The 27027-nt window shown below is 41.2% G+C and overlaps 1 protein-coding gene across 1 annotated transcript in view; it reads right to left on the bottom strand.

Annotated features, from left to right (window-relative positions):
* Positions 1-9473: 9473 nt before the first annotated feature.
* THSD7B (thrombospondin type 1 domain containing 7B) overlaps positions 9474-27027 on the bottom strand; it is a 578528-nt gene continuing 560974 nt past the window's right edge. The window contains exons 20-27 of the mRNA XM_054972840.1: positions 21978-22123; positions 20497-20656; positions 18489-18662; positions 18286-18381; positions 17231-17313; positions 14454-14646; positions 12396-12483; positions 9474-9555 (exon numbers count right to left, since the gene is read on the bottom strand). Coding sequence (XP_054828815.1) covers positions 9474-9555; positions 12396-12483; positions 14454-14646; positions 17231-17313; positions 18286-18381; positions 18489-18662; positions 20497-20656; positions 21978-22123 — 1022 coding nt within the window. The remainder of the gene's footprint in view (positions 9556-12395; positions 12484-14453; positions 14647-17230; positions 17314-18285; positions 18382-18488; positions 18663-20496; positions 20657-21977; positions 22124-27027) is intronic.

The following is a 27027-nucleotide window of genomic DNA, read 5'->3' as shown; positions in this document are numbered from 1 at the left end:
CCCTTAACTCCCCCAACCCCCCTCCCCAGAGAGGCACCGGCCCCTCCTGGAAAACGGGGGAGGGGGGACCCCGAGGCTCGACCCCCACCCCCGCCAGGCAGTGGGACGGAGAGGAGTCCCACTCGAGCATCTGCCCGCCTTACCTGATGCGAGTTGATCCGGTAGATGCTCGAACAGTAATGGCGCTGACCATGCGTCTGGACTCTCATAGGATGGATGCTCCGCCTCCGCTCCGGTCCCGCCTCCACTCCGTACGGCCCCAGGTGCCAACCCAGCTTGCTGGTAAGTCAGCCGCTTTCTTTGTTGATAGAAATCTGTGTCTGAGAACCCAGTTGCTTGGCAGCTACCCAGTGACACGAGCCCTCTGGGCTGTTCCAAAAGTGTGAGAGAGCAAGGGCAGATTTTAGCCAATCAGTCAAGAGACTGGGAAGCTGGATGGCAAGAGTATACTGATAAAGGCAATTTGGCTCAGCTATTGTAGAGCCTTATCCTGGCTGTGGAGCAGATTCCACAAATTTTTAGAACCAAGTGGTGTTGCCATGCTCTGGGAGGCTCAGACTTTCTTTCCTCCTCAACTTGGCCCATTTAGTCATTTGCTTATTTATTTTGAACATTTACTTCCTGCTTTTCTTACACAAATTGATTCACAACAGAAAAGCGTGCAGGCATGCAAATGAAGTGTAGCTGTTGCAAATGAACACTCAGAAAGGGTCTCCAGGCAGCTGCCATTATTCAGCCTTTCCTGTTTTTTTCTCTTCTCCATAGCATTCTTTTTCAGTGACTGATTTTGAGATATGGATGGATGGGAAGCTAAATATGAGCAATCAGTGTGATACAGCAGCAAAAAAGGCAAATGCAATCTTGGGGTGTATCAACAAAGGCATAACATCCAAATTGCACCACAACATTGACCCACTTTATACTGCATTGCTTAGGCCCCACCTGGAGTATTGTGTGCAGTTCTGGAGGCTTCACTTCAAAAAGGATGCAGCCAAATTGGAACAGGTGCAGAGGAGAGCAACCAGGATTATCAGGAGCCTGTAGACCAATCCCTAAGAGGAAAGACTGAGCGACCTGGGAATGTTCAGTTTGGAGAAGAGGAAGTTAAGGGAAGAAATGATTTCTCTCTTTAAATATTTAAAAGCCTGTCACTTAGAGGAGGGAAGGGAGCTGTTCCTGTTGGCATCAGAGGATAGGACTCGAAACAGTGGGTTTAAACTACAGGAGAGAAGATACTGATTGGACTTTAGGAAAAACTTCTTCACCTGGAGAATAATTCAGCAGTGGAATCAGCTGCCTAGGGATGTGGTGGGATCCCCCTCTTTGACAGTCTTCAAGGAACGGTTGGACGAATACCTATCGGGGATGTCTTAGGCTGTTCCTGCATTGGGCAGGGAGTTGGACTTGATGGTCTGTGAGACCCCTTCCAACTCCACGATTCTATGACTCCGCTGGCTGTTCAGTGGGCTGCATGCATACAGTCAGAGCAGCCAGCCTGGAAAGTACAAATGCACAGACAGGTATGCATCTCACTTTCAGGACTAACAATGGCCCTTTGTCAGCTGAGAGAGGGGCTGTGGCTCAGAGGAAGAGCACATACCTTGCATGTATTAGGTACAGGGGTGGACTGGCCAATTTCTTAAAGAGAAATTTCCGGAGGGGGGGGCACTGCCCTAGGGGGCCAGGAGCAAGCAGAGTCAAGCCCAGAAACTCTGCCCAGGCCTCAGGGCCATATGGCTCAGACTCATGGCAGCTGGTGTCAGATCACCAACTTTTTCCTCCTGCACTACTTCCAGTTTGGGGGATGAGCAGTGGGTGAGCTAATGTCCATTATCACCCCTGGCTTGGTCCAGGGCCGTTTTCACTTCCCAGTCCATTCCTGATAAAGTCTCAGGCTAGACCTCCACCCAAGCAGCCATGGAGCACCACATGTTTCGCAAGTGTTACAGCTTGGAGGTGGCAATGGGCATGACTTGCACCTAATACCCGTGCTCAGGTCTGCCTTTCTGCTCTCTGTGTGCAAGGTGAACCCCAGAGGCCCATGTAGCATCACTGGGGCCTTCTCCCCTCCACTGGCATAGGAGGAAGCAATGGATTTGGCTTGCCCTGCTCATTGTCTGCACCATTACAACCCTGCTGGGGACAGTGAGATGCCATCAGCAAGCCTTGATAAACCAGGGAAGGTGTTGCAACAGTCTGTTCTGCTGAGCAAAAACTAGGACTTTGCATGAGGACCTCAAGTGCACTGGACAACAAACTAGCACTCTAAACAAGACAGTGGATTTTAAAAATGCAGAAAAAATAGTGCGAGGTGAACTGCTTACTATTAGTTAAGCTCAGTTTGTGTGTCTCTCAGAACCATGTGTCATTTATAGATCCATGAGCCTGTAGATGCTGTGAAATATGCTCCCAGATCTTGGAGAAGCATATTGAAAATATGCACACTTTTTTGGAAGAGGGATGACAGCAGGACCAAACTGGTTCCTAATGTTTTATCACAGCAGAAAAGCTACAATTTCTTGGAAACCGGCTTTGCTATAAATCATTGTTTCTGATGAGTAGTATTTCTGGTGCATAGTTACCATGGTAGGGCACTAGATGGTGCCAAAGTGTACATATACAGCTTGCCAAACTGGGTGAATCTTTGAGTCGAATGCATTTCTCAGAATTGAAGTTTGCTTGGAACTGAATGTAATGCAAACTTCAAAAAAAGATGCTAACAAGGATCCTATTCTGATTTTTAGGGGGAGTCAGAGAGGCTGACCTCAGCTGATTCATTCAGCTGCGCCAACAGGAAAACCATACAAACCCCTCCGAGGGTGGAGATCACTCAGGAGGGCTGCTTCAAGCAGGAGACTGGCGGCTGACAACCTGCCCATTGCAAAGAGATTTAGTATCCAGCCGCACCCATGCAACCCCCCCCCCCCAAGCGGTTTTGCGTAGTGAAGTAACGGCTCAGACAGAGTCACACAGCATGTTAATGGTGACATTTCACCTGGGTGTCATTGCACTCTGAAGAGCTTCTAATAAAATCATCTGGAACATTAAGGGGGCAGAATATATCCAATATATTACAAAGATTTGTTATTTCATCCACGACCAAGGAAGGGCTTTGATTCTCTGAAATGTGAGCATTGTGCGTGGTGGACTAGATGCTTCCATCCTTTTGGCATCACAAAGAAGGCAGCAAAGGTGGTTTTGTCAAACAGACTAAGACAGTCAGCATGCTGGTGACAGTTTAGGATGCAATGAATGAGGAGGCATGTGGAAGGTTACGAGTGGGAAGGCCTTTCTATAGATTTCTTTTGTACACAGGGATTACAGAGAGCAATTGATGTCTGAGAATTCCTTTCACACTAGATAAAGAAAAAAACATATTTTTGCCTTTCTTCAGTCGTTTTACACTTGCAGTTTTTTTCCTTTGGAAAAAAAAATACAAGTTATTACACTGCAGCTTTTGCTTCTGCATACCTTTAGAGTCAGGATGGTAGAAGAGAGTTCTAAGGCTGCCGATTGATAAAAGGCAAAAGAACGTATGCCTGTATTATTAGGGAACTTGGGGATTTGTGTAAAATTGGGCTAATCCTTAACTTTATTTCCTAGCCTGGTTCCTGTGTCAGTGGAGAAAGGGGTAGACAAACAGGTGGGATCTCATATATATATATGTTTATCTGCTTACACTTTCTACTTCGGGGCTAATGAAAATACGTTCAATTCCTCTGCCACTCACCAAAGTAGAAAAAAATGGAGACATGCCCAGATGGCCTTCCTGCAGCACCAGCAACTTTAAGATCCAACTGCAGCAAATCTAAAATATGATCTATTTTAAAATGATTTTTAGCCCCTTTTCAAATGAAACAGTCACTTCCCAACTGTAACACTATTGAAATCTTTCTACAAAATCAGTTTTCTTCATTTTGAATTAAGAAAGCATTCTCTGTATGCTCTCAGCCCTGCCCCTTTAACATCAGTGGTGGTCTCCATAGATTACAGCAGAGCTGGCTGAGGCTGAATGACTCTCTCGTTCCCCAGTGGGTGAATTGACGAGATACCATCTTGGTCCTTTCCAATTGTGTTACTCTAGTGGGATTCCCCTCCTCTCCTCCCCTTACCTAAACTTGAATATATGAGAGTGAATAGATGTCCCGCGCTTTGGAACATCTGGAAACCCCAAGACCAGTGGGCCAGGGGTTGACTCCTCCAATATCATGATGTAGTGTTGAAATGGGAATGCTGTGCATGATCTGAAGAACCTGCTTCAGCCTAGGTAATGTGTATTTAGCTGAGTTAGATTACCTTTATTGCTTTTATTTCAAAGTCTCTGTGTTGTGTGCTTTCTCCTGCATTTTGTGTTGCCTGTATTGTATGCTTTCTCTTGCATTTGGTGTTGCCCTTTTTAACCCCCTTTTAATCCCCTCACTTTTCCTGTTATTTTCTCTCTCTTTTATAATAGACCTTTTTATAAAGACATTTTTTGACTTCCTGAGTACAATTTATTTTCTATGAGATATTTCTCTGAATCTCTTCCCTATGTGGTAGATTGCACAGATGCTATCCCCTTCTTCATACAGTATTTTTTAGAGTTTACATCTGGTTATTTTTTGTTGGTCTGCTACTGTGTAGGAAGAGACCTTCCCATAGGGTCAATCTCGGTGTTTTCAGGAGGTCCCTGAACAGCCACAACAGGCTACCAGGCAGCTTTCCAAAGAAACCTTGCTTTATAGGAGTCCCAAGCAAGGCAAGTCACCTTTCTTCGGTGTAGTGGTTAAAGTGTTGGACTAGGATTTGGGGGACCAAATCTCTGCTATGTCATGGAAGCCTGCTGGGTGACCCAGGGCCAGTCACACTCTCTCTGCCTAACCTATCTCACAGGGTTGTTGTGAGAATAAAATGGAGAGGAGCAAAAGGATGTAAGGAAAGGTGGAGTGTAGATAAATATTCCTTAAATAGTTCCTTGCCATGGTGTATTAATCGTCTCTCCTGTCCACTGTAAATCCACATGTAATCAGAATTTTTTTAAAGAAGGCAGAGGAATGGTAAAATTATTTTGAGCATTCGGTACGATGTTACAAAGATAACCAACTTCCTGAACGGTAAGTTGCCCATTTTGACAAGTTGCCACTCAGATAGTAACAACAACATTCGACTTATACAATGCCCTTCAAGACAACTTAATGCCACATTCAAAGCAGTTTACAAAGTGTGTTATTACTATCCTCACAACAGGCACCCTGTGAGTTGAGTGGGGCTGAGAGTGCTCTGAGAGAGCTGCGACTGACTCAAGGGCACCCAGCTGGTTTCAAGCAGAGGAGTGGGGAATCAAACCTGGCTCTCCATGTTAAGAGTCCTGCTGCACTTAACCACTCTTAACCATTACACCAATCTCGCCACCTTTGCTCCCCTAGTTATCCCAGCGTCCATGTGTTTCATGCCTATAGTCTCATTTCGCAAAAGCTGTATGTAAATAGCATTTACCTGATCATCCAAACATTTATCTGAATATTTTGACTACTCCATGGTGTGCTTGGGGCATGCTGATTCATGTTCCAGAATAGATGCATTGTTTGAGCACTTTTGATACTTACAGGTTTTCTGGAGAGATCCTCAGCATTTTCCAGCCTGTGTTAGTTCTCCACCACTTTGTATGATAGGGACCTTTGGGCTACAAAGGGGGGCGGGGTGCATTGTACAGTATTCATGCCTGACAAAATTTCCAGGCAGAAAAGTTTTCTTTGGGATGTATGACACACCTCTAGCTGTGTTTGATAAACTGATAGAGTGCAGACAGGTGCCATGGTGATACTGGGGACATCCGAAGATGGGGTATGGATTCATGGCTAGTTTAGGTACCAAACTCACAAGCCCCACTTCCACATCACATAGTGGACCTGTGACACTGTTACATGTCAGCTTTGCAGTTAGCGCAACATTGGTTGCATTACCCTGCAAGTTTTTGCATTCCTGAGCCTCTAAGTCGTCCATCATCACTTACCTTCTCTGAGTCAGCCCCCCCCCCCTTAAACAATGAAGTGTTGCAAGTGGCAAATCTAAATGACTTAATTATTTAAGTTGGACTACTTATCAGCCACACAGGAGGCTTTTTGAGGATTGATTAGCTAGTACAGCAGCAAGAAGCTCTGAAGACAAAAAGCTGCAACCAAGCAATAAATAGCAGGTTGCCAAGCCCTTAGTCAGCTCTGCTGAAATCAATGGAAGCCATTTAACAGCTTCAGTGAACAGAGATTCAAACTCCAGATGAACATGTTGTCCCCCGCTGTCAGCGTGCCTGTTGCCAATAGGCATTAGCCATATTTCTGTAGACTTTACTTGTGTGAATCTCAACTTCTTTAAAATCCTTTGATGGGCACTAAGGCAAACATTGTGACCACTGTACTAATTCAGAGGAGTTAGCCGTGTTAGTCTGTAGTAGCAAAATCAAAGAGTCCAGTAGCACCTTCAAGACTAACCAACTTTATTGTAGCATAAGCTTTCGAGAATCACAGTTCTCTTCGTCAGATGCATCTGACGAAGAGAACTGTGATTCTCGAAAAGCTTACGCTACAATAAAGTTGGTTAGTTTTGAAGGTGCTACTGGACTCTTTTTGATTTCACTGCACTAATGGAACTCAAAGTTGAGTTAGAATGGGAAGTGCTTTCTTATAAATGGGCTTTTAAAGAAACGCACACAAATGACATAGCAGTGCTTTTGAAGGTAGTTTGGAATGAAGGAACTTGACCTAGTACTTCTAAAGAGGGAACGAGCATCAATTCCTTCACTTGTACAAGTGGAAATGGTCTTGGATCTAGTCTGATGAATTTATTAAATGAACTTGTGAATGGTTCCCCTACTCTCAAGTCAAGTGTCTGTTTTAGAACTAAAATTTTAAAGAGTGTTCTGGGTTTTTTTATTGAGAGGAAAATTATTTCCTCCCCTGGCATCAGCATGATTTGTGTTATTGTATTAAATTCAGAGACACAATTGCACCCTTTGCTTGAAACTGAGTTATTGTTTTTATCAGAAGAAAATTATACATTGATTTTTGTTTCCTATTCTGCACAAATAGTTTTTTCAAATAGATAGCTATCCCCATATATTTTAACCTACATTTTTGCTCAAATCAGTTTTACTTTTTTTTGTCATGGGGTGCCTTAATTGGCACAAACATGTACATTTATCACAGTGGACGATTTGCTTTTAACAATTTCATCTTTAGGTATTCAAGATTCATGAAATAGGGAATGCTTACATTCTCAAATGAGGGTTTGATGCAGTTGACTGAAATGTAAGTAAAGGCACTAAACATCTAGAAAAGCTATGCAACCACAGTGATCAGCTTTCAAAGTAAGTCGGGTGGAACTTCAAGTACTTTTTACATAAAATAGCTCCTGCTGTTCTGAAGCTTAAGCTATTGTGATGAGTAACTACTTTAATACATACTGTAGGTCGGAATCTGGCTCATCCTCCTAAGGTCTGAATATCTGATGTGTTGCTTTGCAGTTTAGAATAAAATGAAATTGCCTACAGAAATATGATTATGAACTGGAGAAATTAATGTCAGCCTTGTAGAATTTGGTTAAATATTTAACAATGCTTGTGTGAACCGCAAATGGGTCAATCTTTCTTTTCTTGCAGAACAATAGATATGTCACTTTGGTTAATGATGATTGCCTTCCCACAGGTCCATTATGAACAGGAGGAAATCCTTTCCTATCTTTAAGGATTCGTTTATGAAAAATGAAATTCTGTGTCTGTCAGGGCTATCTCTAAAACAAGAAGTTAGAAGCAGAATAAAAGCACGAGACAGTGCAGCCAAAGGATTTACCATTCTCCTACTCCAGCACAAGAGGCAGTGGTGCCTCCTCTCCAGCAGAAACTGTGCCTGTTGTTCTTATAAAGATCAACTAGGTTTGCTGGGGAGCGAAAAACACAGAGCAGCCTGTCTTTCAAGCACCTGCTATTTAGGAAGCAAGTTTATATCCCTCTCCCCTTTCAAAAACATTTAAGATTAGACAATTGAATTATTTTTAGCATATTTAATACTTGTTGCTAAACTATTTTGAAATTGGCCTATATGCATTATTATTTTAGATGTTGATATATGCATTGTGGGAAAGGAAGGACTTTGAGACTTTTGGAAGAGTTTCATAAACGGGTTTCATTCATAAAAATGTTTTTCTGATGTAGAGTGTCTTGAGCTTGAGATAGGCTGGGGCTTATTGAATAATTGCTTCCTCAACCCATTTTGAATCACTCTTGTATGTCTTTGGCTCCATAATTACAGTTTGATTTGATGATGACGAGATTTTTATCCTGATGCACCAAGACTTTTACAGAGACCACAACGTATCTTCAGCAACTTCATTCCCACTCCCTTTAGCATTTTATTTGTGTATAAATACATGTCAATACCACAAGATGGCACTTTCTTACTTGCAACACATACTATTACAAACATTTATCTTCTTCAAGATGTTCAGAATGTAGATTTGGAAACTTTTTTTTTAAAAAAAGCAAGACCTTCTATAAACAGGGGCTTTTGTGTGTGTCTCTCTGTGTTAAATGCATAATAAATAAAGTTAGAGAATAAACTTTAAAAAAAAAGAATTTACAAATATTCCAGATAAGAAAAATTTAAATTACAAAAGTGGAATTCATATTAATTAAACTGAATTACATTTTTCAATGGTTAAAAATGTATCTAAATGGCTTATTACCAATTTAAAATATATCTTCAAGCATTCTTGCCATTGCCCTAGTCATCATGAAAACATTTATCCATCTTGTTTAAAAAAACAAAACCAGCTGCCCCCCCATACCATTAGAAAGCCACCTAGACCCACTTCTTGGGCCACAGAAACATTTGATAAATGCTCATTATCCTGCTCCTCTGATGAAAGGGATTGTTTTTCAATTTAAGGAACACCATAACTTTGAAAGCCAAGGAAAGTCCAGACGTCTCTACATTCCTGTGATGTATTTTGGGAAATACATGAAAAACCAGCATTCAGTCTCAAATGTAACTTGGATGCAGACGCTAGAAAACTCAGTATTGAAAGAGGTGAAAAAATAATGAAGCCTGCACTAATATAGTGCATAATGACGCAGTGTCCCACTTGTCCTTTACAGTAAAATGTCACCTTTATTCCACAGGATTGTCATGCTTTTAAAGGTAAAAATCAGTAGAAGTTGGTTGATTTGCTTATTTATCTTTATTCCTGTTGTCAAAGAGGAAGAGATGCATTTCTAAGTTCTCTCTTGGGAAAAGGTCATACGAAAGAGATGAGCCTTTAATGTTTTGTTTTAGATAAACCAAAAGGCAAAAATTGTTCTGTTTGCAATCTTGGTCTTCTGCCCATTTTAATCAGGTGTTGTGAGATTCCTCAAAAAGAAAACAAAAAGCTGAGAAGTCCAAACATTACAAAAGGGAAATCAGTTAAGGCAGCTGATGTCTTCATTTGGATTTCTTTCCATGTTACATGTCAACGTCTCCATCGTAGGCTAAGGTCAGACACTTTTGTTGTGGAGGAGAATGTTGTTGCTGTTTTGGCTTTTTGCTAAAAGGAAATAAAAACATCACTCCGGGAAACTAAGTCACCCCGTATACCTTTTGACCATCACTCAACCACTGTTGAACACTCTGATACCTTATTGATTTCATTAAAATTAAACTTATATTTAATCAATCAATAAGGTGTAACAGTGCTTAACTTAGGCTAGACTTTGCAAATTAGAAATTAGAACTCAGGCTGCCATCAGGATGCCCAGAGGAAGACTCATTCTTTTTAAAATGTACATTCTGCTTTTCTACTTCAAGGGGACCCAAAGCAGCTTATCACATCATTTCCCCCTCCTCTACCTTATTTTCACAACAACAATCCTGGGAGGTAGGTGATGCTGAGAGATTGTGATGGACCCAAAGTCACATGGCAAACTTCTGTGGTACGGTAGCATTTTGAACCCAGTGGTCCCAGGTCCTAAGTCTGGCACTCTAACCACTACTCAATGCTGGCAGTCTAACCACTACACAACTCTCTTCTTCTCCCATCACCCAATCACCCTTATTGTTCTTACTGTTCAAACTGAAACATCACAAGAAAACAAATCTCCCAAGGTTCCTTAGGAAAGTCAGGGATTTTGTTCCTCCTGTTTATGACATCCCTGATTAGAACTTGGAACTGAAGTGTTTAGTTAGTGTTTAGTTTCCTGTGCAATCTGAACATGATAAAATGGACAACTCTGCAATTCTAGAATTGTGCCCATTTCTTACTTGCACAACAGTCCTTTGAGTGACAGAATTCATGTCTGACCCATCCCTTTACTGTCAACCAAGCAGAAGATTAATACAAGAGCTTGGATCCCAATATAAATCTCAGTTGATGGAAGGGATTTGTATCTTTGCATCTTCGTGCTCATTAGAGCACAAGTGATCCCTGAAATCTTGCTATTGGGAACAGGGGACCTCCAGAACAGCATGAGGTCTGCAGCGGGAGGGAGGAATCGATAAAAATCACTTCCTTAGTGGATTTTTTTCTCCACCATCCATTCCTATAGGAATAATCCAAAAAAGTGATAAGCATGCACATTAGAGACAAGGCTTTCAAAAATTTTATTTGTATTAAACAAAGATTGAAATATAAGTAAGAGAGAGAAAAATACCATTGGAACAGTAAGAACAATAAGTATGCTGCAACATTATCCTACTATTTATCAATCCATCACAAAAATTATCTGGATTTCCACAAATATATATTGTGCACATCTTCCTTCTCTTATTTGACACTGACAACAGCTCCCACTCTTAAAGAAACAGTCCCCACTTGAATGTAAAGATTAGATGTTGCTTTGTTACTGGTCAGACTTGCCCTCACAATTATTAGAAGGTTTATGAATGTTACTATGCCATAAGCCTCTTGTCTGACTGTTCTTCGAGCACTAAAATTACTGCCCAAGCAGGCAAAAACATAAAAGCTAGATCCTGGCTGGGAGATGGAATGTGCAAACATGGGGGATGACAAACGAGGCCAGCTCACCACCTTCCATGCCTCCGAGTTGCGCTAAGGAACCTGATACAATAGGGCCCTCTCAGAGTTCCTGAATTAATCAACACAGCACACCGTATTGATCTCCCCTTAACCACTTTCCCATTCTTAGGCAATTCAGGAAGCTGATAGCCTCACCCATCCACTTTGTGGATCGTCAATCATTAATGATAACTTTCGCTCTGCTTGGGAACACTTAATCAAACCTTCCCAGTTCATTGTCACACCCCAGAGACGGTTTGCCAATTCATTGTCTCCCTTTGGAGATATTTCACCAGCTCTTTGTACCGCCCCGAAACAACTTCTCAATCCTTTGTCCCACCCCGGGAATATCCATTAAGTTTTTGTTCTTGGGGCAGAAGATACAATCTTGCCCCTGGGTAGGAGCCACAGTATAATTGGATTGCCCCTCTGCCATAGCTGTGTGCATGCTCTTGGAACCAGTTTGAGTCCTTCTACCTTGACGCACAGGTTGCTAAGTGCTCTCTCTCCTGGACGCCCTCTTTTGGATGGTAAATATCACCCAATCCCTTGAACTCCATCCAACTTTCACCACTGCTTTCAAGTTAGCTGTGAGTATGTGCTGTGTGTGGTTTGCGTGCTGTTAATCTTTGTTATTTTCAATTAAAAAACCCTTTTGGTTGAATCCTGTCTGGTCATTGAAAGAGTTCTCTAGCTGAGACAATCCTCGTATACATTGGTGGACATCCCTAAGTTACCCCCTCTCACTGCCTTCCTTGCATGCTAATTCCCCCAACTTGCAGGAGGACCTTCCCTTTGGGTAACAGTTTCAGCTGTGGGAACTGATCTGGTGATGACATCAAACAAAGCTCTAGCTGTATACATGGACCTCTCTTGTGCTTACTGTTTGCTTTGAATAACTAAAAGAGTGGAGAATACCCTTTTTGCATGCCTTGAGGGGGATATAATATGAATCCCCCTCCCCCAAACGTAGTTGTTCCTGATTATATCTAACAGAAGGCAAAGTAGACTTGGAATTTGATCTCTGCATTTTTAAAAATCATTTTGATTTATATCACCTTACGCTTATGATGAGTAAAATCGTCTAAGAACTGAATTTACCGGCATCTGCATGTTTTACCCTGAGCTGGGTAAAAGCCGTTTGGAGGTGGGGTGGTGATTTCAAGCAAGTAATGGTGCAGAGGAGTGAGTGTTAAGCTCCTTCCCCTACTTTGGCCTTCCCTTTCAAATTTTAGACCCTATATCTCCGATGTGTTTAAAAGAAATAACCAGAAAAAAACAAGAACTACATATAACATGTACTTCCACCCTAAAACTGATGCAAAAACCAATAAACAAGATAGAGGAAAGAAACAAATACAGAGGATACTTACCAAAGAAGATACGATGTGAATATCAGGGAAATTATAAGGAAAAATCCGCCTGCTGATACTCCATAGACCCAGATTTTCAGTTTCCCATCTGAAGCAGATACAGGAAGAAGAATAACAAACATGTACATAGGTCCTAAATAACATTATTATTGTTATTGTTATTATAGCAGCATTCAGTAATATCTAGTAATCACCTCACAGGATCATTATTATTATGGGGATAATAATATACTTTGTAAACTGCTCTGAGTGGGCGTTAAGTTGTCCTGATTGACGATATATAAATCGAATGTTATTGTTATTATTATACCCTGCAACCAACAGGATACATATGTTTAAGCCACACCTCTTTTACAGCAACATAATACCAATTCCCCATTAAACCCAACAGGGAAAAACAGAGATAGGAGGACCCAGCTGCCAGCCATGAAAAAGTGTCACTTCTGAATCTGAAGGTACTATTGGTTTCCTCAATCTTGTGGGGGAAAGTACGGTTTTGAAAGTAGAATCCTCTCCACATCTAACGAAGCGTCCACATTTTCATAGCCACTTCAGTGCCTCCTATACTCCTCCTGCAATTGCTATTTTGAACGGTCAAAGATTTCCAATATATGGCTCAGGGAAGCCACCATGCAGTATGATCCTAACAACACTGCCTTTTGGAATACAAATGCAGTATGGCTATGGCTACTAAAGGTTCCAAAAGGCCAAATTCAGTGCACTTCTTGGGACAAGGGTGCAGGTAAACTACATTCCCCACACCTGTGATAACTGATCAACTAACTGGTTAAAATCAAGGTAGTTCCAATAGGGCTGCCATGTTGAAGCTGCTTGGAACTGTCTGCTCAGAGCAGGAGTTCCTCCTCACTGTGACATGCCTATGCCTATCTGCTCATTTCCAGGTAACATCTGATCTTTGGCATTATTTTGGACATAAACCTTGATGGTAGCAAGCAACAGATTTCTCTTGGTGGGCCATGACAAACAAATAGAGCAGAGCCAGGACCTGTGATTTACCCACTCAAGTACCTTCAAAAACACATTTACTTCCAGGCAAAGCTATGCTTTTAATAATACCTGAATGATAACAGTGTGTCTGTATATGGTTATTGCAAGCTGTTTTATGTGCAAGCGCCCTAATCTAAAGACAGTCCATACAGAGAAATTGGTTTCTACCTGCAGATCAGTTCTATCAACAGCACAACTTTTTGCTATATGGATATCAAACTGCATTCAACAAACACAGTGTACATATTACCTGAGTAGGCCAGCATCTACTCCTTGTTAACTACAGGGAGAAGGGGAATGCTATGTGACACCCAGATGCCCACTTCTCCCTACAAGCGCAAAACTGGCCTTATGAAGTTGCCTTATGTTATATTTGCTCAGGACTGTCTACGCTAACTGGCAATGGCTGCCTCAGTCAGAAAAGGGTCTTTCCCAGGCCTGCCACTTTGGGTCCTTTACTGGATGATGCCCTATATCGAACTGGGACCTTCTGCATGAGGATCAAATGCTCTAACACGGGGTTAGAGATCCTCCCTTGGCTCTCATAGTATATTTTGAAGGAAATGGGCAGCTGAGTATAAGAGTAGCAGTAGCCATGCAGCCTTCTGCTAAATTCACAGCTCCTTGAACTGTGAATAATATATTTAATTAAATTATAGTGATGGGTGGCTGCAATTAATTACAGCGGCAGAGATTCCATAGCTATTGCAGCAGTATCATTCTGAAGTCTGGACCTTGGTTTTTGCTGAAATCTGTGCTCTAGCACTGATAAATACATCACTCCAACTGCCAAATGTAATACTTGTGAAACCATCTTTAGCTGCAAGACAGTACAACAATCCCAGTAGTTCTATACAGTGATTGTTTTGCAAACTTGCTGGATTAGTTACGTCTTTGTTATATTTTAATATAATCAATTACAATATGTTGGCAAATGAGAGCTTAAACATTCTCCTATAAGGTTTCTGATTATTTGATCTACTGAGCATGAACCTTACTTTTATAACATTAAAAGAAACCCCCCATATCTTGTTATCATTTTTTTTTTACCTGAGTTAAAAGGCTGAATAGACCATCCTTTGAAAATGTCATGCATTTTAGAGTTGACAGGTTTATTTTTTGCAGTGTTCGTTTTAACATCAGCTTTCTTATCTTCTAAACCTGGTATCTTCATACAATAATCCAGGAAACCATTTGATCTCATTATTTCCGTATAGCCCCTCTCACAACCACAGACTCCGTTCTAGGTAACAAGAATGCATGCGATACTGAAAACAGTTTGTTCAAACTGTACGAGATACACTCATTAGAAAATAAGTGTCTGCTGAAAAGCTTGCCGGCTTTCTGCAGGTTAGCCTAACTCCAAATGATGTGTTTATTTACTGAGATTTGAAGTCCTGTGCCTCCCAAGTACTTAGGGCAGGTGGTTGTATTTCTGTAGGCCGAAAAAAGTATCTGATTCATATTAGACACAATAAAGCGATAGGCGGTCTGTTTGTTTTCCACCCTGTTCACAGAAAAGCATTACAACAAAAAGCCCCAAACATAAAATCAGTCTTGTAGAAAGATCACTGCTCCACTGAAACCCCAGCAACATCAGAGACGCTGGAAAAATAAAGGCTTGAATCCAACGAAATGTGAGTGGAGCTGTATTCACAGAACAAATCTTTACTGACTTTTCCGTTCCTCTTCAGATTCCTGTGCTCCCCCTCCAAAAAACCTGCTCCTGATAAGCACAGGAACCCCCCCCCCGGACCAGTGCAATGCAGGAGAAGAGAGGTGGCAAAAACCGTCTCCTCTGAATGAGCAGAAGAGTCCTTCTTCTTGCACAAGGGAAGTTTTGATTCCATTCCAGTTTCAGCTCACATCATTTAGCTAATATATATAACATGCAAATATTTAATTTTGTCTGTAGCAAAATATGCATTTAAGTGATATAAAGAAAAGCAGAGTACGTACATCATATACCAAAGTGGCTACATTCTAAACCTGCTAAATGCAGCCATTGAGAATTTGCTTGTTGACTTTAAAAGGATAACCTCGAGGGTCCAGATCCAGCGGATGTTGAAAGTAATGGAAAGATTCATTGAAAATTCAGATGGACTTGGTTATAGCCCCTGTACTCTTTCTTGACAAAAGCCTTGATATGCAGCCTGATACAAGAATTCTTCGTTTACTGTACAGTCAGTACGTGAGATCATACATTGCTAGTACATTATCAGTGAAATCCTAAGCAGAGTTAGTACAGTCTAAACCCATTGACTTCAATGGGCTCCAACTGGAGTAATCCTGCATAGGATTGCGCTGTTAAAGTCATTTTTAAAATATAGATACATAAATCCAGCACAAAGCTGCTTCTGACTTTTTTACATTGTGTTTTGAAAACACAATGTAAACACTGCTGCATGCATGCATCTTTTCAAAATCTGAAAGGACGTACCAAAACAGCAGCAACGACTCTTGGAGCTCATGCTCTTTTTTTTACCACCATGGCACTACGAAGACGCACAGCTGACCATTTTCTAACCACTTTCAAAGCCCCTTTTCAGAATGTGAGTATAGAAATGTAGCATTATATGGAGTTCTTATAAAGCCAGTCATTAGGGTCAGCTTTGCATTGTTAAGGAAACTTTTTAGATGAGGCAAATGGATAATTAACTTCTGGAACATTGTCAGAGGGGTGGCAGCCCTACCCTTGCACTCACCTACTCTAGAGAAGTCTTTGGCAGGGGCAGCCTCATCCAGACACTGCTGAGGCAGGCAGGCAGCCTAACCAGAGGCTATGGCAAAAGAAGCAAGGGCAAGGCCATGCCCAGAGGTGCACCAGCACCAGCCTCAAAACCCTGCAGGCCAGGCTAGGGTTAATGGTCCCCCAGTGGGAATGCAGGATCCTCTGCTCCCAGCTTCTGCCCCCTGCCACCACTCACCTGGCTGGTGGAAAGAAAAGGCCCAGGAACAGGTCTCCTAGGGTGCACTCCTGGCATGGCACTATGATGACACTCCCAAGACTGATGTCATCTTGCAAGCCCTGGGATGCTCCCATGCTTTGCACCACGCCTATTAAAGAATCAGCCCCTGTGCGAAGAGCGAGAGCACTCCCAGGTACTGCACAATATCACTCGCAGATGTGATGTCACATCACCATGCTGAGAGCATGCACAAAGACTTTCAACAGGTGAGTGCCAGGTTCCCCACCCCTCCCACTGGAAGGGCAAGGGGACCTCGCAACCCTACAGAGTGGCCTCTTAAAAACCTCTGAGGAGGGTGGGGCAGGAGAAGGGAAGGCCCAGATAGGGAGGCCATTGGCCCAGATTTCCTTCACTCACCTTGAGCTCACCTCTGAAGAGAGTACATTGGAGGAGGCCAGGGTCAGCCCACCCTCAGACAATTCCTTATTAGGCCACCCCAGAGTGGATCAAGCACTATCAAGGGATAGAACACTACCAAACAGCTTGGGGAGAGGCAGCTGGCCAGAGCGAGTGAGCAGGGTGCTGTGAAACTCTCCCTTTCCAGACTCTTAAGGCTCATACACAGCTGGATTAGGAAAAAGGAATGCTGGAGAGCATTCATAAATTGAATTAAACAAATGGATATGAGATGAAAATGAGTCACTACTCTTATTAAACACAAATATAATTCTACAAAATATTTCACTGTTCTCCATCCACCTCTTGCATTCATTCTTTCTCCAAAGTTATTTTAAATTAAATTATTGGTTTCCTCTAGATTGTGTCCTATTATGTATCTCTGTATTGGAATGTAGTTTTTTAATGCTAATTTATTAGCTTTCAAAATTCCAACTATGTAAATTGTATTCCATGGATTACCTGTGTGCAGTAAGAGAAGGGCTTTCTACAGGCTGGGTTACAGTGCCTCGTTGTAGTTGGTTGCATCTGAACAGAACAACCACCTAGAAGAGAAATTGTCAGAAGAAATAAAAAAATATATTTCGAAATGTGGTAGGAATGTCTGAGAAGACATTGCTATGATACAATATTCATTTCCTTTGAGAAAATGATGCATTCATGTCACTCCCAAGGTATCTGGGCAGGGAGAAGTTTTAGCAGCCATTCTACAGACCAGAAAATGGGCCATCCTGCTGCAGCCCAGTGGCACTTTCAGATACTCAACCGGGGACTGCTGGTAAGGGGCTCTGACTTGGGCTGTCTTTATTCAATACTTGATTTTACATGCACATTGGAACTTTATTCTCTACATGTACACCACAAAATATAATGCATCAATGTGACAATGCATGTTTAACTGTCATATGTTTCTTAAGCAACTTGTTTATACACATGAACCCAGAACATTTGCGGGAAAACTGTCATTTGCAAGGCTACCTGGGCTATATTTGCATTACTTACTGCACTACCTTTCTCACTACCTGTAGAAGCAACTTGTGTGTAGCCCATGTGTAGATGGACCAATTCGCCAAACCAAGTAGCGCCTCAAGCCATCCTGCAGCAGCCCAGTGGCACTTGCAGATACTCAATTGGGGGCTGCTGGTAAGGGGGAACCAATATACACGAAGCTGCTGGTATGCAATCCTAAACAATCTAATTGTCTATAAACAAGAGGAAGCTTCACAATAAGAAGGGCAAATGGTACAAAGTGCTGAAATTCTGGGGGATCAGATATTTCTTCTTGCACTTGTGAATTCTCATTTTGCACTGGATGCTCAAGGAGGGAACATGGAAGCTGCAGTTCCTGTAATCAGTCATTTAGTTATGTTAACATAAATATTTGAAATAAGTAAAGGGGGGGGACTCAAACACTTGATACTATTTATACTATAATTAAACAAGAAAAGGTTTCTCCTGATGCCCTAGTTCAAGTTGCAGCTTTGATATATTTTCATGGTATTGTGCAGCAGACATACCTGTGACATTCACTCCGTCGGAACGCTCGCACCACACTATGCGTTCATTATCTTGCCAAAGGCTTGCTTTCCATACATAGTTATAGCACTTCCCTCCTATGATCCAAACAAGTCAACAGCAATCAGTTTGCAAGACAGTGTGCAAATGGAACATTCTAGGAGATGCTAAGAAACCACAGGTTGAGCCTGAAATGTTCCCCTACCAGAGCAAGGCCGTGTCTCTACCTCCTGTTCAGGGCAGCTATCTTGATTTTCAAAAGACTGAATTATAAATGTCCTTGATCGAGTCTGGCGGCCCGTAGTCTCAAAACTCCTGCCATCGATGCACGTTAATTCACAAGAGCTCCACTCTGACCATTCTGTCAAATGACAGTCACCTCCATGAAAGAAGAAGAGGGTAAAGAATGAACAAAGGCTATGTTGTATAAAGATCCTCTTTGCGCCTACCTGGACTGGCAAAGTTGCCCTCACCTCTGTAGCCATTCCTATATGCTCTCTCTCTCTCTCTCTAACAGCACAGTTCAGAATGACTCCATGTAAACTCACTTGGGTTGGTAGCTTAAATCCACAATGCATGTAGAATTCTATCATGGGGACGTGCAAGAAGTTTGCAAGGGAGAGAAAATTCCACCTCCACTTGTTCCTGCTTCCTCCTGCTGCTTATTTCTGCTCATCCCCCATTGTCTTTCTCCTCCTTGCCCATCTGCCCTCTTCCTTTATTCCCTCCCTTTGTCCCTGCTGTTTCTCTGGTTGCTGCGTTTCCTGCCCACCTGTTCACAGCACTGTCAATGCCCTCCTGTTAAGCAGTGCCTCCGTCTCCCTTCCCACCACCTTCTCAATCCACACAGTCACTGGCTTGATCATTGGCAGTGATAGTTGTGTTTTTCCTGCCTGTCTGCCCAAATTGCCTGGCGTTGGTGCACCCTTGCTCTTGCTGCTGCCTTTGCTTGTTTATGGGGTTGCTAAGCAAGTGTAAAAATAGCAGCCCAGATCTCATGATGTAGCATCACTATCTCCTGGTTCCTCCTCCCTGCAGGTTTTTTTCAATTAAAAAAAAATCCTCTAACCGTCCCCCCTCACCTCTTGATTTTTGTGCAAATCTGGTGGCAGTCCCAGGGATGTAGAAAAATCCCAGCTACCTGAACATGTCCTTATTTTGTGGACTTCTACCTCTGTTCAGAATTAGATATATGATACAGTCCTGGAGAGGCATGGAGCAACCTTGGCTACAACCACATCACCTCTTAGGGAAATTAGGGCCACTGCAGCCTTCTAATTCCCTAATTTGATTTCCTATTATCCTCTTTGCTTCTCTACATCTGGATTTATGGTGACTTAATATAATGGAGACCTAATTTGTAGAGGTTTTGCAGGTACACCATAAAGGTGAATGATGTACAAAAAATGGGTCATATGCAAAAAGGAGAAGTTTTTCTTTGGCTTAAAAGGCTGGTATCATAAGGAAGTAAATCACATTGAACTCAGCATGACTACTACTGAGGCCAAAATAAAATCCATAATCAAATCTTTCCAGCATTTTAAAAAGGCTAATAAGCTGCTAGGGAGGGTCTTACCATTCAGGTCAACAGTGCAGTATTAGGGGGTGGGGTTAAGCCTTCCACTCCTAGTCATGGTTTTGCTGGTGAAATCCAACCCCCACCTTCTACTGTTACTGTGGAAAGGAGAAAAAGATGGCCAAAGATACTTTTTTTCCCAATTAGAATGACCGTGTGAGGATGGAATGGTTACATTCCTTCTCTCACACACTGTGGTCCTGATCACAGGCAGAAGGCCCATGCAGTAGCTGTTGTGTGTGTATAAAGTGCTATCAAGTCACAGTTGACTTATGGCAACCTCTGCTGGGTTTTCAAGGCAAGAGACAAACAGAGGTAGTTTAGCATTGCTTGCCTCTAAAGCAACCCTGGTCTTCCTTGCTGGTCTCCTATCTGAGTACTAACCAGGGCCGACCCTGCTTAGCTTCCGAGATCTGATGAAATCGGGTTCACCTGGGCCATGCAGGTCAGGGTGTAGCAGCTATCTGCCTTTCAAAAATTCTGGAAAGTCATTTATTTCTCAGCTTCATGTTTGTCTGAACCCCAAATCACCTTGTCAATGTCAAGGCTGTAAACACATATATGACAGTTTGCAAAAGCAATGGCTCAAAATATAGTGGCATCTTTGCTCTACAAGACATGACTAATAGTGAGTTACCTGGGCAAGGTAGAGAACATGGAAGCTGCAACACATTTTCTTTAGATGGAAGATCTCCACATAATGCACTTTCCACCTGTTTAGATGCTGCTGATAAAGAGCCATCATGTGCCATGCACGTGAGATTCCGTACCTGGATTCCATCCCCACATTGTCCACCCTAAGCGAGACAATAGAGGTTTATTGTACTAAAATAGCTCTTAGTACATTAATAATAAATGCTAAGTATGCTTGTATAGATCTTTCCTCTTGGAAGCATCCCAGAAAGTTCATTTAAACCAGAAGTATATTGTGTCTGGTTCTTCATCTGGTGCACAAGACTCAATATTGTTTTAAATGTTGGATGTTCACTGCTTTGGGAACTCAAAGTTGAGTGGAAAGGCAGAACACAAATGTTTTTAAATAAGCAAATAAATAAAATACTTCCGTGTAATCCTGCACAGATGATAGTTCATTTGTTCTCTACATCAAAGAACATGTGTCCAGTTCAAAAGTCTTCTGTGTAAAGAAGTGTGTTTCTGGTGGTGGGGAGGTCAAGCTGCTTTCATAGAAGATAAAACTGGCCCAGTTGGACCAGAAGCTTAGTTGTATATATTGGTATTTGACTGTAGTAATAAAATGTTATGTATGAGGAAGGGTATTTTTCTCAGAAATATGTAACAGTAACTATTCTATAAATGACTCTTAAGAATATTTCATATATTGCTCTCTGCTATATTTTCCCTGCGTTATGATCTAATTAGTCTGACATGACAAAAGCTAAGCAGAACCCATCCTCCCCATACCATGCATGGAAAAGTTGAGTATGGAAAATCCAGATCAGTTTTATGTGAACGCCAGATGACAGATCAAATGTTTAGATGAAGTATAATCTGTGAGATAAAAAGAGAAGGTGGAAATGCAAAAAGCAAGCTGAAGTTTGCATGAAGACAGAGGAAGGCGTACAGATCACCAGTGCTGACAAAGCAAAGGTGTATGTATTTGATGCTCCACAATTCATGCCAACGTTTACATTTTCAGACCATTAAAAAAAGTAATTTCCCCAACGAGAATAGTCACACTCAGCACTTCATACAACAGCTTTAAACTATACTGTTTCAAGGTCTTTCGATATAGAGAGACAAGCTACAAAATATTCTTAGCACAAAAGTCAAGTTTGTCAGTTGTCACTGCCAGTATTCTGAGAATTTAAATCATGCTTTAATCTTGATTCGTTGTTGTAAAAAAGATCTCTACATGTGCTATCAGAAATGTACATTCTTGTGATCTTTGTGATTACAATCAGTTTCATCAGCTGTTTGCTTTTGTGAAAGAATACATTTTGATTTGTTATGAATTTCCTCATTTTTTAACACATATTAAACAGCAACACCCTAGAACTTTTCAAAGATGTATTGTTGTTTCATGTTCTGGAATTTTGGGGGGGCAAAATTCACTTTCCACCTACAATGTCAATACGTTGAAGAACCACCCAATAGTACCTCTATTCTGCATGGTGACCAGTCTCCAAGAACCCAGCTGAAGCAGGGTTTTGTAGCACAATTTCTGTATTGGGTGAACTCAGCTGGGCACAGCCTTCCTTCTCCTTGGGCTTGCATAATAATAGATCGGGTACGCAGTATCTGACCTAAAACAAGCAAAGAGATTATTACTAAATTTTGTTTTGGAAACATTTTTGAACCTTCTCAGATGTCGCAATCTCCATAAGCTAGGCCTGTTGAACGTTCTATCCAATCAATCAGGCTCCACTTTCAATGCAATCCTAAGAATGCAATGGGCTTAGATTTGAGAATTCTGTTTAGGATTGCACTGCTAGACCCCTTGCCTTCAATGTACATCAATATATCAATCGGCCTTCTTCAATCCTCCAGACGTTCTTCATCCTCCTCTGTAAAACTAATCACTGTCCTGCTTCCTTTATCTTTTCTGTCTCCTTCTCTCCCAGGCCTGGAGCTCCTCTGACTCTCAAGAACCCTGTAAGTCCTCCATAACAAACACATTGATCTCAACATGACAGTGAGGACAAAAGTTGCAATCCCCAAATCACAACCCCTTCAAAGGCAGCATTGGCAGTAAGGTCACCCATGAAACATGCCTGTGGTGTTTACAGTAAGCCCACAGCATCTCTAGTTCTAAATTACATGCACAGTAATCATCACAACAGCTAAGCAACCCATTTTGGCAAACCGTGCTGGGATGGTACACTATAGAGCTTGCCTGCTTAACCTGTGACATGCCAAGTTTTTGTGCAATGCTTTTTTCACTTAGAGTGCCAGGAAAGTTTGCACAGATTTGCTACAAGAAAAAATTAACAAGTAGCTCGAAAAGCCAATAGGCAGCCCAACACAATGGAGTTTCCAATTCCCTTTGATAAGAAAGGAGAAGCTTGGAATATGTAGTAGGAAACATCCTTTGCACATATCACATCTTGCTTTTATAGAACAGAACAGGAAGACTTTTTATGTACAGAATCATAGATTATTATTTGAACTTTCCCTAGTGTATACTCTGAGCCTCTTTCTTGAGAAGTCGCTGCCATTCACTCTACCAGTAGGAACACCTCCCAGTGCATTTTTTTGTTCCTACAGTCCAGCCCCTTTCATTGATAAGGAAGCTCCAAAGCTTGACTGAATCTATAACAACAATAACACTGATATACTAATGAGAGAACATTAACATGAAATGTCCGTGAGCTATAATTAGATACATGCTGCACATGTCCAAGGCAGATTTCCCCACTCCCTCACTTAATGAGACTCTTTGTTGGATACTCTACTTTTTTTTTTTTGAAAAATTTTTATTGGGTTAGAGCATTATTATTTTTACATTACATTCAATTTTCCCCTAATTTTTCGTTTCTAACCCCCTCCCTTTCCCCCCCTTTTGTTGACTTCCAACAGCTTTCCCACCCTCTGTCCCTTTTCCCTTACTTCTATAAAATTCATCTGTCTAAAACAAATATACATTCTCCGTTATATTAAGCAGTACATCTTTAACTCCTTTACTTATTATACACCCAAACCGTACGTCTTTAGATAACCAATTTATCCCATTTTCCAGTTTTGAATATTTCTATATATCATAAACCTATACATCGTAAACCATAAAAATTTCCCACATTTAAATCAAACAATTTGATTTATTCTCTATATATTACTCATTTCATCTTTTTATGGTAATTCTATCTAACTTATCACATAATCAATCAATTTAACTCTTCTATGCATTCAGTTTGGTGCATATAAATCTTATCAAAGAAAGAAAATATTGTTAGTTACTCAATCCTCATGTTTAAACCTTATCATTAATTATTCTCTATCAATATTCTATCACTTAATCTTTACATATCTATATATATCTCGATCAATTAATCTAACTGCTTATAAATTCACATTTCTCTTCCTCCCCCGGTAAAGTCACCCCTCTCTTTTATACTTTTATTATACTTCAGTAGTTCTCAAACTGCCACAGTTTTCCTCCCACCTCCCATTTCTTCTCCAGATATTGTTTCAGCTTCTCCCAGTCTGTGTTAAACTGCCCTGAGTCCAGATCTCTCAGTTTTCTTGTCATTTTGTCCATTTCAGCCATGTACAGCAATTTGTAGATCCAATCTTCAATAGTTGGCACTTCTTGTACTTTCCATTTCTGCGCATACAAAAGTCTAGCTGCTGCAGTCATATAAAATATCATCGTCCTATGATGGGCTGGAATTCCCTCCATTCCCAAATTTAGCAGCAGGAGTTCTGGGTTCTTATTTATTTGAAACTGTAAAATTTCACTCATTTCTCTTATTATTTCCCCCCAGAACTGCCTAGCTACCTCACACGACCACCACATATGATAGAGGGAGCCCTCATGCTTCTTACATTTCCAGCATTTATTAGAAGTATTCAAATTCCCTAGCGCAATCTTCTTTGGTGTCATGTACCAACGATAGATCATTTTATAAATGTTCTCTTTGATATTAATACATGTCGTTGTCTTCATTGTAGTTTTCCACAAGTATTCCCATGCCTCCATTGTTATTTCTTTATTAAAGTTTATAGCCCATTTCACCATTTGTGAATTTCACCAATGGTGAAATTTCCTGATGTATTTTCTTTTTCCCTGGTCTCTTTTTTAACTGTGCTTCTTTGGCCTTTATTTTCTCCTCAATCTCTTGTCTCTTCTCCTCTTTCTTTTTCCTTGCTCTGCCATTTAAGTCCATTAGTATGCCCCTTACAACCGCCTTGTACGCGTCCCAAACTTTACTGGTTGGTACTTCTTTATTCACATTGTATTGTATAAAAAACTTAGTCTCTCTTCTCAATGTTTCCATATTCTCACTTTCCTGTAACAAATCCTCATTTATTCTCCAGGCTTTCCTTTTTCTCCTTTTTCCAAATTTCCACATAATTGGGTTGTGATCTGAGCCTACCATCGGCATTATTTCTACCTCCTTAGTCCATAACGCTAAGTCCTTTGAGGCCCAGATCATATCAATTCTTGATAATGTAAGGTGCCTTGCAGAATAAAAAGTAAACTGTCTGGTTTTAGGATATTCTCTCCTCCATACGTCTTCGAGAGTCTCTTGTTGAATCAACTCAAAAAAAAGCTTTGGCAATAGTCCTCTTTTCTTTTGTGCTTTTGTAGTCTTTTTGTCTAGTTCCAAATCTGTCACTCCATTGAAATCTCCAGCAAGAATTATCTGGTCATATACAAGATCGTCTAGGTGCTTCCTTAAGTCCTTAAAAAAGCTTTCCTTTGCACCGTTAGGTGCATAAAGTCCGACTACCAACACTCTCTTTAAATTCCAATTACATTCCACTACTACAAATCTAGCTTCCACATCTCTCATAACAAGTTTTGGCTGCAGCTCCTCTTTTATATACAACACCACTCCTCTTTTTTTCTTGTTGGAAGCCGCTACAAATTCTTTGCCCAATTTTCCAGATTTTAAATATTTTACATCCTGTTTTCTAATATGGGTCTCCTGCAGACAAACAATATCACATTTTTGTTTTAATAGCCAATGAAAAATATTTTTTCTCTTATTCGGTGAGTTTAGTCCATTTACATTCCAAGATAATACTTTACACTCCATATTCATGGTTTTGTTGGTAAGTCTTTTTCATTGTCCTTGATAAATCTCTCCATCTCCCGCTCAGATCTGATGCGTTTTTTTGCCCCTCCAAACTCAAAGGACACTCCTTCCGGTAACTCCCATCTGTATCTGATATTCATGTCCTTCAAAGTCTGAATTAGCACTCTATATTTTTTCCTGTCCAATAACACTGATCTGGGCAGTTCCTTCATTATAATAATCGTCTTGCCATCAATCTCCAATGGATCTTGAAATTGTTTTGTCACAATCCTCTCTTTCATATTTCTAGTTGTAAACTGCACAATCACATCCCTTGGTAGTTTCCTCTGGGTTGCAATTCTCGAGTTCACACGATACGCCACATCTAGGATAGCCACAATCTCCTCCTCCTCCTTCCCCAGGTAATCAGCCAACACCTCAGTCATCTGTTCTTGCGCTGACTTCCCTTCCACTTCTGGCAGACCACGAAAACGAAGCTGCTTCTCCATGTGTTTAGTTTCTGCAACTGACATCCTCCCCTTCACCAGCCTCATCTCTGTTTGTTGCGTGTCTATTAAATTCTCCATCGCGTCTTCTACTGTTTTAACTCTCTGCTGCGTTCCTTGTAATTCACTGCTAATCGTTTCCACGCCTTTTTTCACTTCTGACAGCTCCGACTTTACTGTCTGTGTAACTTCCTTGACCTCTTTAATAAGCTCCAATTTCGTGTCCTTAAGTTCTTTCATCATGTCTATAAGTTTTTTGTCCAAATTTTCTATTGCCGATTGCCACTCTTTTTTCGACATCGTGGGGCTTGCTTTAGCTCGCTCCCACGAATCTGCTCTCTTCCTCAGCTCCGTGGCGTATAATTAAACGTTTTCCTTTTTTTTTTTTTAAATGTCCCAATCTTTGCCAAAATTAATTTTTTATATCCAAAATGTCGGGCGTCTTTTCTCTATGGTTTCTCTATGTTATTGTAATCCAAGATGGCCTACTTCCTCTTCCGCTGAAGCCACGACCCTTCCACTTTCAAAGATGGCGATTCCCCACTTCCTGTCCTTTGGCAAGGGCCGCTTCCCTCCAGCCACTCTATTGTTGTTACGCACTTCCTGTCTCCCGTCTTCCCACAGCAGGTCTCGCGATGGTGTCTTTTTCCCACAGCTCCAAAACCACAGGTATTCAAAACAATAGTCCGATTTTTGTAATAACTTCTTTAAACTTAGTCTCTTTTAAAATACAACTCCTGCCGAGTCTTCACCTCCTTTTCACTAGTCTGTTGCAGTTTAAAAATCTACTTTCTTTCCTCTCTGTTTTTGTCAATCTGTCCCGTTTCAAGAGATAGCGATCTTTACCTTCTCTTCAACTTTCTCGGGTTGTAATCGCTGTTTCGATCTTAAATTCTCCTCTCGACTTCCCTCCCCGATCGAAGCTTGGGTATGTAGGTCTTATGCCAGCCGAATTGGCCCCAA

Source organism: Eublepharis macularius, chromosome 2, assembly GCF_028583425.1.
Source record: "Eublepharis macularius isolate TG4126 chromosome 2, MPM_Emac_v1.0, whole genome shotgun sequence".
NCBI lineage: Eukaryota > Metazoa > Chordata > Lepidosauria > Squamata > Eublepharidae > Eublepharis > Eublepharis macularius.
Note: the sequence above shows the minus strand (reverse complement) of the source record. Positions and strands in the feature narration are given on the sequence as shown.